This window comes from Mobula birostris, chromosome 2 (assembly GCF_030028105.1).
Source record: "Mobula birostris isolate sMobBir1 chromosome 2, sMobBir1.hap1, whole genome shotgun sequence".
NCBI lineage: Eukaryota > Metazoa > Chordata > Chondrichthyes > Myliobatiformes > Myliobatidae > Mobula > Mobula birostris.
This window is the reverse complement of record NC_092371.1, coordinates 122,529,337-122,542,331: the sequence shown is the minus strand read 5'-3', so window position 1 is coordinate 122,542,331 and position 12,995 is coordinate 122,529,337. Positions and strand designations below refer to the sequence as shown.

The 12,995-nt window shown below is 40.9% G+C and overlaps 1 protein-coding gene across 2 annotated transcripts in view; it reads right to left on the bottom strand.

Annotated features, from left to right (window-relative positions):
• LOC140209259 (uncharacterized) overlaps window positions 1-12,995 on the bottom strand; it is a 96,544-nt gene that overhangs the window by 62,579 nt on the left and 20,970 nt on the right. For both annotated transcript variants that reach the window (XM_072277633.1, XM_072277634.1), the window contains exon 2: window positions 8,828-8,906. In XM_072277633.1, the coding sequence (XP_072133734.1) occupies window positions 8,828-8,906 (79 nt within the window). The remainder of the gene's footprint in view (window positions 1-8,827; window positions 8,907-12,995) is intronic.

Sequence of the window (12,995 nt, the reverse complement as noted above, 5' to 3'; positions counted from 1 at the left end):
ATTGTATGTAATTAATATTTGTCATGAACTGCGCTGCTTCTGCAAAAAGCCAATTTTCTTAGCATTTATATATGCACATGATAATAAATTTTAACTTCACTTGACCTTAAATCCATACCTGCCTAAATGTCCTTTAAATGTTGTTATTGTACCCATCTCTATCACTTTTCCTGGCAGTTCATCGCACATACCCACTCCCCCTCTGTATGCAAGACCTGTCCCTCAGATCCCTTTTAAATCTTTCCCCCTCACCTTAGTTCTCCTAGTTATGAACTCTTCTACCCTGGGAAAAAGCTTGATAAGCCAATTTCCAGCTGTTATGCAGCTATTGCTCTACGCCAACTGGCAGAGACCAAAGCCAAAGCCAATCTATTTTCTGTAGAGTGGAATCACAGATATTTGCAGAACGGGAGACTATTCTACCCACTATGGCCACACCAGATTAATCGCATTTCTCCACTCACAGTCCATAGCTTTCCAAATGCTCCAGTGTTTCATCAGGGCTCAGAAAAAATTTACAAGGCGTTTGCTGAGTTATAAGGGAAGATTGAAAAGGATAGGACTGCATTCCTCGGAACTTAGAAGATTGACAGGAGACTTGATAGAGGTATACAAAATCATGAGGGGTATAGATAGGGTAAAATGTAAGCAGGATTTTTCCGCTGAGGTTGGGCAGGACTACAACTATAAATCATGGGTTAAGGGTGAAAGCTGAAAAGTTTAAGTGGAGCATGAGGGGAAACTTCTTCACTCAGAAGGTCGTGAGGATGTGGAACGAGTAGCCAGCACAAGTGGTGTGTGCGAGCTTGATTTCAACGTTTAAGAGAGGTTTGGATGGCAGGGGTATGGAGGGCTATGGTCCTGGTGCAGGTCGATGGGAGAAGGCAGTTTAAATAATTCAGTGCAGACTATTTCTGTACTGTACTTTACTATAACTCTGAGTCCAAGAGCTCTCTGACAGTTTCTACTTCTACTGCCCTTTCAGGGCAACACATTGGAAAGAAATTATTTTATTGCTTCCATCAGCAAAATCAGCTAACAACCTTATATTCATTAAAGATGATCAGAGAACAGGACCACACACAAGACCAGTAAAGGAAATACGGTAACTCCAATTCACGTTTTCGACTGTGCTCCTAACAGACCTCTATGTTCACATCTGCTTTGGAAGGGCTATTACCACACTGTAAAGTGCACAGTGTTTAATTATCAGTGTACAGTGCACTAATTATCTTGTAATATTAGCTAAAATCCACAATGAAAGCAGAGAAATTTAAATTTAATTTGTAAAGTGAACCAGGAAACAAAGACTCACATTAATATTGGCAACCGTGACGGAATTGGCTGTTTAACCTATATAGTTGGCCAATTCTATGTTTCCATTTGGCAAAGGAAGAGGGCATTTCGTCTGTCAAATCTATTACCAGAGGAAATCCAATTGTCCTATTAACTTTCCATGCAATCAATAACCCCCCCCCCCCAAGATTCTACTAATCACCTACATTCTAAAAGTAACTTACAGCAGCCAATTAACCTACCATCCTAGGTGGTGTAATGAAAAGTTACAGGGGGATCTTGATCAGCTAGGTGTGTGAGCTGAGAATTTGCAAATGACTTTCAATCCAGATAAATGTAAGATACTGCATTTGTAAGATCAAATCAGGGTAGGCCCTATGCGGTGAATGGTAGGACCCTGGGGAGCGTTATGGAAGAGACAGAGTGAGGAATGAAAGTGCATTGTTCGCTGAAAGCAGCATCACAGGGTAGATGGACTGGCAAAGAGAGTAGCACAGTGACCTTCATCAGTCAGGGCACCGAGTAGAAGAGTAGGGAAGTTATACACTGTGGTTCCGTAAGGTATTGGTAATGCCACAGCAGTTGTTCTGTGTAAAGTTTTGGTTGCCCTATTACAGGAAAGATGTTATTAAACAAGAAAAAGCACACAAAAGATTAAACAAGCTGTTTCCTGGACTTAGGGGACAGAGTTACAAGGAGAGGTGGTGCAGACTAGGACGTGGACCATAGGACACGAGAGATTCTGCAGATCCTGGAAATCATGAGCAACACACTCAGAATGCTGGAGGAACTCAGCAGAAGAGGCAGCGTCTAAAGAGGGAAATAAACAATCGACAAATCCTGATGAAGGGTCTGGGCCGGAAATGTCAACTCTTCATTTCCTGAAACATAGGAGATTGAGTGATGACCTGATAGAAGTAGATAAGGTCATGACAGGGTGAAAAAGCACATTATCCTTTTTCCAAGGGTAGGGATACTAAGGACAAGATCAGAGGTGAGAGATTTAAAAAGCACAATGGGCACAACCTATTCACACAAAGCGTGGTGTATATTTGGAATGAGCTGCTAGAAATAGTTAAGGTCGGTACGTTATCAACATTTAAAAGCCGCCTAGATAAGTACATGGGTAGGAGAAGTTCAGAGGGCTATGGTCCAAGCATGGGCAGATGGGATTAGCACACTGAGCAACAAAATTGGTGTGGACATGTTGGACCAAAGGACGTGCTTCCACATTGCAGGTCACTACGACTCAAACCCATACAGTCCTGTGCACAAACCTTCGGCACATATATATAGCTAGGGTGTCTAAGACTTTTCACAGTACTGTAGTAATTTTATGTATTTCACTGTACTGCTGCCGCAAACAAAAAACAAATGTCACGACATACGTGAGTGATGGCAAACGTGATTCTGATGTGGGTCTCTCATGCAGACTGAGTGGGAAGAGGGCAGGGAGAGGGGAATCATGACTGGGAAAAAGGGAAGGGAGAGGGGAGGGAGCAGGAAGCACAAAAGAGACATTCTGTGATGATCAATAAACCAATTGCTTGGCATCAAATGACCTTCCCTGGTGTCTCGGAGCTGGGTGTGTCCACACCCTTGCCACCACCCCCCCCACCCCTGACACTCCTTCTCTGCACCTGGCCCACACCCCTCTCTCGGCACTCCACCCTCGCCATTCCCAACACCCTTTGCTCCTGCCAGATTTACAAACTCGCTCTCTGCTCCACATTGACAAATAGTGTACTGTGCAAAAAGTCTGAGGCACCCTAACTATATATCGTATATATGTTTCAGCCTTTTGCACAGTGTTGTACACCTTTAAAATGTGGGAAGAAACCAGATTACCAGGAAAAAAACCCATACTGTTGAAGGAAGAACATGCACTGGAGGTCAGGATTGTTCTGGGGTTACTAGTGCTGTGAGCCAGCAGCTCAACCTCCTAAAGCTGCTCAGGGAAGGAAATTTGCCTTCCTCACCTGACCTGGCCTACATGTGTTACTCCAGACCACACCAATGCGGCTGACACTCTACTGCATTCTGAAATGCCCTTTAATTTCAAAATCAACTAAAGAATTGAACTCCTGGTGGCTAGCCATTTCAATTCAACTTCCTATTCCCATTCTGACATGTCTGTGCATGGTTTCCTCTACTGCCATGATGAGGCCAAACTCAGGTTGGAGGAGCAATACTTCAAATTCTGTCTGGGGGTAGCTGACAACTTGATTCATCAACTTCTCTCACTTCCAGTAATTTGTCCCCCTTCCTCCTCTAATTTTTTTATTCCTTGATCTGGTTACTCTCACACCTTCTTGACTCACCTGTCCATCTACTCCCTTTGGTTCCCCTCTGCCTTCTCTTTTTTCCATAGTACATCGTCCTCTCCTATTAGATTCCTCCTTCGTCGTCCATTTACCTCTTCTACCCATCACCTCCCAGCTTCTTACCTCAGATCCCCCCCCCCGCACCCACCTATCATCTGCCAGCTTATACATCTTCCCGTCCCGCATCCACCTATCCCCTGCCAGCTTATACATCTTCCCCTCCCACCCCCAACCTCTTTTCTGGCTTCAGTCCCCATCCTTCCCAGTCCTGGTTAAGGGTCTCAACCCAAAATATCAACTATTTAATCCCCTCCATAAGTGCTGACTGACTTGTTGAATCCCATCTGCATTTTGTGCGTGTTGCTTAAGATTTATAGCATCTGCAGGATTTCTTTTGCACACGAGGAGTCCTAAGTTCAATTGAGCAAAAGATATGAAAGCCGGAAAACACACACCACCAGGATCAAGGACTGCTTTTATCTCTCTGCTATAAGATTCTTGAATGGACCTTTGGTTAAATGAAGATTAAACCTTGATTTCACAATCTATCCCGCCATGGCTTTGCACCTAATTATCTACCTGAACTGCACTTTTCTTGTAACTGGAACACTATACTCTGCATTCTATTATTCCACTTCCCTTTGCTACTGTGTTCAAAGAGCATTTTAGGTGAAATCTACTGTCTGTTAACAATTTTTCAGTTTTGAGATACATATGTTTAATATTTGACGCCCTGTCCTCTGTGTAATCATTTATCGACCTTCTAAATCCAATGCCTGCTTTCTCTCAGAACTCTCATCCTCTATTATATTGAAATACAGCAGGATTGTGATCTCTGGTGATTGTAATATTCATATTAATAACCTCTGAAATAAAACTGTATGGCAGCTGAATTCATGAACATACTAGACAGCTAGGTCTTACTCAACGTGCCACTGAGCCTACCCATCGATTTGGAAATACACTTGATTTAGTAGTGACAAAGGAGTTAAATGTCATTAATGTCTCTCTCTCTTTTCCCACCATCTCAGATCATTTTTTGTACTTTTTGATGCCCTCCTGGCTGTAACCAAGACCACAAAAGAAATTGGACTAGAAGTCTACTGAGATATTTTCAAGAAATAACTAGTCTTCTTGAACATTTAACTTTGCTATACACTCTACACAAAGAGCCCATTTTCCAAGATTATTACGGAGAATAGCAGCAATTCAAGATTATTATTCTCAACTTTAAACCGACTGTTAAACCATGACCTCAGTCAAGCATCTGCCACAAAATGCGAGCAATATTTTTATCAACAAGGTTACTTCGATTAGAGAGAGTAAAGCTACAGATACTGGGAACCTCAATTGCCAAATTCTTAAAAAGACTGCAACCATATCAAAATTCAGAACTCTATAAGATTGTAACAAATAGTGACCCACCTACTTGCTGTCCCTACACACATTTTCAGGACACATCGCATGAAACAGGAGTTTTTCTAAGATGCCTTTAAAATTGTGGCAGTCAAAACCCCCAGTTAAAAAGCCAAACTCTGATAGTGAGGTACTAGCTAACTAAGGGCTACATCAAATTTTCCCTTCCTGAGCTAGATTCTTGGCAAAGTCACTTTCAACTAACTCAACCACTTTCTGAATGAGAACAATATTCTAGAAAAGTTTCAGTCAGGTTTAAGAGCAAACCACAGTATGGAGACGGCCCTTATCAAAATTGTCAGTGACTTTGTGCTCAGCACTGATGCTAAAAGGGCCTGAGTTCTAATTCTCCTGGGTCTAAGTGCTGCTTTTGACATAAATGACCACATTGTCCTAGATCGCCTTTAGAACTAGGTAGGCCTCTCTGGATACAGCCTTTTCAAGATTTACAATGTACTGGCTGGTGTTGCTCAGGGAAGCTGCTTTGGTTCCCTACTCTTCTCCTTATATATGACCCCCTGAGGAACATCGTTAGAGAGTATAAGCTTGATTTCCACAGTTATGCAGACAACACCATTGTATATTTCAGTTGAACTTGATGACGATACCACCCTAACTTCACTGACTTCTGGTATGGCTGTAATAAACAAATAGATGAGCAATAATTTTCTAAAACTAAATGAAGATAAAAATGAAATACGTTTATTTTGTCCCCAAGCCAAAAGAGATAAACTTCTTGATAAACTTAGGAACTTGACTCCCCTTGTAAAATCAGTAGGAGCAAGCCTGGGTGTTATCCTTATTCATGTTTGAATTTTAAACCCCACCTAAAGAAAGTGACCACAGCAGCATTTCTACTCTTCAGAAATATTGCACAGCTACATCCATTTCTGTCACATAATGAAGCTGGAGAACTAATTCAGGTCTTTATATTGAATAGTCTTGATAACTGCGATGCACTTTTTACTGGCCTTCCAAAGCAACCTATTGACAAACTTCAACTCATTCAGAGTGGCACGGCTAAACTTTTAGCTAGAATCAGGATGAGGGAGCATATCACTCCCATCCACACTATCCTGCAGTGGCTTCCTGTATCTTTTAGAATTGATTTTAAAGTTCTCATACTTGTCTCCTAAGCTCTCAATGGTCTGGGACTGGAATACCTCACAGAATCCCTTTTGTTTTATAATCCTGCTTGAGGTCTCAGATCTTCTGCTGCTAGTCTCTGAAATTTAAACAATCTTCCTCAAAAGATAATTGTCAGGTCAGCTTTTTTGAATTGTGGAACTCAATACCTAAAACTATAAGGGATGCAGACTCGGCTGACACTTTTAAACACCAGCTCTAAACCTATTTATTTAACCTTGGTCTTAACTAACATCTTTTGGACTTTTATTTTCATGTTTGCACTTTATCCCATTGTAAAGCACTTTGAACTACATCATCTGTATAAAAAGTGCTCCATAAATTAGGTATTATTATTATTTGTACTACCTCAATGTACTTGTGTGTGGAATGATAGAAACATAGAAAACCTACAGCACAATACAGGCCCTTCGGCCCACAAAACTGTGCCGAACATGTCCTTACCTTAGAACAACCTAGGCTTACCCATAGCCCTCTATTTTTCTAAGCTCCATGTATCCATCCAGGAGTCTCTTAAAAGACCCTATCGTTTCCACCTCCACCACTGCCACTGGCAGCCCATTCCACGCACTCACCACTCTGCGTAAGAAAACTTACCCCTGATATCTCCTCTGTACCTACTTCCAAGCACCTTCAAACTGTGCCCTCTCGTGCTAGCCATTTCAGCCCTGGGAGAAAGCCTCTGACTATCCACATGATCAATGCCTCTCATTATCTTATACACCTCTATCAGGTCACCTCTCATCCTCCGTCGCTCCAAGGAGAAAAGGCCCAGTTCATTCAACATATTCTCATAAGACATGCTCCCCAATCCAGGCAACGTCCTTGTAAGTCTACTCTGCACCCTTTCTATGGTTGCATGGTACTGAGGGTTGTGGGTGAAAGGTGCTGTTGGAGTAGTCTGGATGAATAACTGCAATGTATTTTGTAGATGGCAATTGGTAATTGGGTTATTATTGTCATAAATACCGAAATCCGGTGACTAGTGGTGTGCCTCAGGGATCTGTTCTGGGACCCCTAGCTGAGCATGGTACTCCAAGTGGGGTCTGACCAGTGTCCTATATAGCTGCAACATTACCTCTCGGCTCTTAAACTCAATCCCACGATTGATGAAGGCCAATGCACCGTATGCCTTCTTAACCACAGAGTCAACCTGCGTAGCAGCTTTGAGTGCCCTATGGACTTGGACCCCAATATCTCTCTGATCCTCCACACCGCCAAGAGTCTTGCCATTAATACTATATTCTTCCATCATATTTGACCTACCAAATGAACCACCTCACACTTATCTGGGTCGAACTCCATCTGCCACTTCTCGGCCCAGTTTTGCATCCTATCAATGTCCCGCTGTAACCTCTCCACACTATCCACAACACCTCCAACCTTTGAGTCATCAGCAAATTTACTAACCCATCCCTCCACTTCCTCATCCAGGTCATTTATAAAAATCACAAAGAGTAGGGGTCCCAGAACAGATCCCTGAGGCACACCACTGGTCACCGGATTTCGGTATTTACGACAATAATAACCCAATTACCAATTGCCATCTACAAAATACATTGCAGTTATTCATCCAGACTACTCCAACAGCACCTTTCACCCACAACCTCTACCCCAACTATCCTGATATACCCCTGGCCTTGGGAGTTGCTCCTCGACCATGTGACGATAGAATCCACATGCCGCAATTTGACTCTAGCTTCAAAGAGCATTCAGAGATCAATGATTAAGCAAAACTCGCCAGCTGAACATCCATCCATCTCTGCAGATGCAAGATTATGTGCTGCATGGTTTCTCTTTTTGCTACAAGTTCAAGTTTACTTGTCATTCAACCACGCACATGAATATAGCCAAACAGAATAGAGTTCTGTACTAAACACACAGCAGATATAATTATGATAGCGGAAAAACATGCAGTAAAAGTCCCCGAGTGTCATGGCCTGTGATTGATGGTGCATAGACGTTGTTGTGGAGCCACAGCACGTAGCAGTTCCTCATATTGCACAGTGCAGCCACACACCAAGGCAATCCAGCTGGTCTCCCACTGAGCGAACAGTAGAGGGCAGCACTGAGCGTGAGGGGCCAGCCTCCAACCCGGCAGCACACAGCCAATTCTGGCAGCTCCTTACTCAGCGGCTGCAGAAAAGGGTCCGATCTGCATCACAACCAAGGTCACACAGCTCCCCCATCATCCTTCTCACCAATCAGCCAGTGAATCTGACTCGCAGTCTTCTACAATACCAACAAAAATGTCCTGCGCCACCCATCGGCGTGTGCACCGCCAAAGATGCCTTCTTCCCTGGGCAACTGAACACAGTGTGCAAAAATCCAGCTCCACCGTTACCTAGCAACTCGCTGGCGGGGTGGACCTGCAGTTCTTGGCACTCGTAATATCCAGCAGAGTTGTACGATCGTGAAAAAGACATAAAGGATGAAGAATTGCACCTTTGGTTGGATCCAGAGAGGTCGCTGTGTCCCAGCGCACCACCATTTTACCAGAAGCTTTGACGTGCTATAGAATGATCAGTTTGGATGGAACATAGAACTTTTGCTGCATTTCAGTTCGGGAGACAAGAATAAACCAATACCAATACCTACCCCCACCTCACCTCCAGCACAGGATGGACACGCACCCTGCTTCTTACCTTGGTTGATTAACACCAGTTCCCGATTCTCGCCTTCCGACCCATCGCTGGTCTCCTCATCACTTGCCGAGTACGATATCTACAGAGACAAATTTGAATCTGAGACAGATTGCCAGCGAGGACAGGAGGAATGGCCTCATGAACTATGCTTATGAACGGGATATCATTGGTCTTGCTACAGATATGGCACGTAGGCCCCACTGCAAGCAGGGTGGGCAAGTCCACTTCGGTCCCATAACTTCCTGCCTCAATGCACATTACAAAGAATATCTCCCCACTCTGGACCCTGGGGGGGGGGGTCCCATCTCCCCACTCTGGACCCTGGGGGGGGGGGGGGGGTCCAATCTTCCCACTCTGGACACCAGGGGGGTCCCATCTCCCCACTCTGGATGCTGGGGGGGGGGCGGTCCCATTTCCCCACTCTTTCTTTTCTTTTTAAATCTTTTTATTAATTTTCCAAAGTTATAAACAAAATAACAATGTTGATACAGAGAGATTGGAATAATCTTATTGTTAGTTAACATATACAGAAAAGATTTCAGATAACACAGGTATAATAGACTTCCAAACTCATGATGTAATTAATCATAGAGAAAAAAAGAAATAAAAAGAAAAAAATACAAAGAAAAACCCCAAACAGAAACAAGAACTAAATACTAAACCCAAAAAAGCAAACGAAACAAACCAAGGCTAGACCATTATCTTAAATCCAACACGTTCAATAATGTCGTCGACTCTGCTCCTCTATTCATATATTTTAAGTTAATAAGAAGGATTCAAAAAGGTCAAATTACATCATATGAAAATGTTGAATAAATGGTTTCCAAGTCTCTTCAAATTTAACCAAAGGGTCAAAAATATCACTTCTAATTTTTTCTAAATTTAAACATAATATAGTTTGGGAAAACCATTGGAATGTAGTAGGAGGATTGGTCTCCTTCCAGTTCAATAAAATGGATCTTCTGGCCATTAAAGTAACAAAGGTAATCATCCGACAGGCTGAAGAAGATAAAAATCTATGTTCTACCATTGGCAATCCAAAAATTGTCGTAATAGGATGGGGTTGTAAATCAAAACAGAACCGTTGAGATAATATCAAAAATATCTTTCCAATGTTTTTCCAAAAGAGGACAGGACCAAAACATCTGAGTTAAAAGAAGCCACCTCAGAGTGACATCTGTCACAAATAGGGTTTATATGGGAATAAAAACGGGCTAATTTATCTTTAGACCTATGGGCCCTATGCACTACTTTAAATAGTTTAGCACATATAGAGGAAGTACTGACTAATTGAAAAATTTTAACCCATTTCTCTATAGGTAGGCAAAGTTGAAGTTCCTTTTCCCATTCATTTTTAATTTTATCAGATATATCTGGCTGTAATTTCATAATTATATCATAGATAGATGCTATTAATCCCTTCTGAAGAGGATTTAAACCTAAAATTTTATCGATGATATCAATAGGGTATGAGGTCGGGAAGGTAGGCAACATGGTATTTAAAAAATTTCTTATTTGTAAATATCTAAAAAAAATGGGATCTAGGCAAATCAAATTTCTTAGATAACTGTTCAAAAGACATGAAACAGTTATCCAAAAATAAGTCACGAAAACATGTTATACCTTCGTTTTCCATATCAAAAAGGCTTGGTCCATAACCGAGGGTTGAATAAAAAAATTAGACATAATAGGGCTTAATAATATAAATTTGTTCAAACCAAAAAATTTATGAAATTGAAACCATATTCGTAATGTATGTTTAACTATTGGATTAACCATTTGTTTATTCAATTTAGATAGTACAAAAGGAAGTGAAGTTCCTAAAATGGAAGCCAAAGAGAACCCTTGTACAGAGTAGCCTTCAAGGTTTACCCAATGTGGACTTGGAATTATAAGACCATAAGACAAAGGAGCAGCAGTCGGCCATTTGGCCCATGGAGTCTGCTCCGCCATTTTATCATGAGCTGATCCATTCTCCCATTTAGTCCCACTCCCCACCTTCTCACCATAACCTTTGATGCCCTGGCTACTCAGATACCTATCAATCTCTGCCTTAAATACACCCAATGACTTGGCCTCCACTGCTGCCCATGGCAACAAATTCCATAGATTCACCACCCTCTAAGAAAATTTCTTCACATTTCTGTTCTGAAAGGGCGCCCTTCATTCCTTAAGTCATGCCCTCTCGTACTAGACTCCCCCATCATGGGAAACAACTTTGCCACATCCACTCTGTCCATGCCTTTCAACATTCGAAATGTTTCTATGAGGTCTCCCCTCATTCTTCTAAACTCCAAGGAATACAGTCCAAGAGCGGACAAACGTTCCTCATATGTTAACCCTCTCATTCCCTGAATCATTCTAGTGAATCTTCTCTGTACCCTCTCCAACGTCAGCACATCCTTTCTTAAATAAGGAGACCAAAACTGCCCACAGTACTCCAAGTGAGGTCTCACCAGCGCCTTATAGAGCCTCAACATCACATCCCTGCTCCTATACTCTATTCCTCTAGAAATGAATGCCAACATTGCATTGAATTATATTCCAATCTTGTGTCCAAAATATTAAATATCGAACATTAATTGCCCAATAATAGAATCTTAGATTAGGCAGTGCTAAACCACCATCTTTCTTGGACTTCCGTAAATATTTTTTACTTAATCTCGGATTTTTGTTCTGCCATATATAAGAGGAAATTTTAGAATTGATAGTATCAAAAAAGGATTTAGGAATAAAAATTGGTATTGTTTGAAATAAATATAAGAATTTAGGTAAAATAATCATTTTAATAGCATTAATTCGGCCAATCAGTGATAGAGACAATGGGGACCACTTAGTAATCAGTTGTTCAACCTGACTAATTAACGGTAAAAGGTTGAACTTGAATAAATCCTTATGTCTCTTAGTAATTTTAACTCCCAAATAAGTAAAATAGTCAGTAATCACTCTGAGTGGAGAACATCTATAAATAGGAACCTGCATATTTAATGGAAAAAGTTCACTTTTACCTAGATTCAATTTGTAACCAGAAAAACTACTGAACTGAGCAAGCAGAGTTAATAATGCCGGAATAGATTTCCCTGGGTTAGAAATATATAATAGTAGATCATCTGCATATGGTGATAATTTACGTGTCTCATTTCCACGGGTAATACCAAATATATTAGGGGAGTCACGAATGGCAATAGCTAGCGGTTCCAAAGCAATATCAAATAGTAGTGGACTAAGAGGACAGCCCTGCCTGGTACCATGGAATAGATGAAAAAGGGGAGATCTTTGATTATGAGTAAATACCAAAGCCAAAGGAGTAAGATATATCAATTTAATCCAAGATATAAATATCAGACTAAAATTAAATTTCTCAAGGGTATTAAATAAATATATCCATTCAACTCTGTCAAAGGCTTTCTCAGCGTCCAATGAAATGAGACATTCTGGAATTCTGGGTGAAGGAGTATAAACAATATTCATTAATCTCCTAAAATTAAAAAAGTAATGATTTTTAATAAATCCACTCTGATCAGCAGAGATAATTTGAGGTAATACATTCTCCAATCTCATTGCCAATATTTTAGAAAAAATCTTAGAATCCACATTCAACAAAGACATAGGCCTATAAGATGCATATTCAGTAGGATCCTTATCTTTTTTAAGAATTAGGGAAATAGAAGTTTGATAAAAAAAGATTGTGGTAATTTACCTATAGATACTGCATCCCTAAAAATTCTACATAGCCAAGGAGTCAGTGTAGTAGAGAAAATTTTTTTTAAATTCTACTGTATATCCGTCTGGGCCAGGTGCTTTACCTGAGTTCATCGAAAGGATAGCATTTTTCATTTCCTCTACCGTAATAGGTCCATCTAGTTTTAAACGTTCATTAGATGATAATTTTGGAATATTCAATTTCTTTAAGAATTCATGCCTTATAGTGGAGTCATCAAGAAATTCTGATTGATATAAGGAGGTATAAAATTCTTGAAAGGATTTATTTATCTCGTCATGGTCAACCGTCAAAATGCCATCTTGTTTACGAATCTTAACAACCTGTTGCTTAACCGAGACTGATTTCAATTGATTAGCCAATAGTTTCCCAGTTTTATCACAATGTATATAGAATTGACTCTTAGTTTTGTTTAATTGACTTTCAATCGAAGATGATAGTAATAGA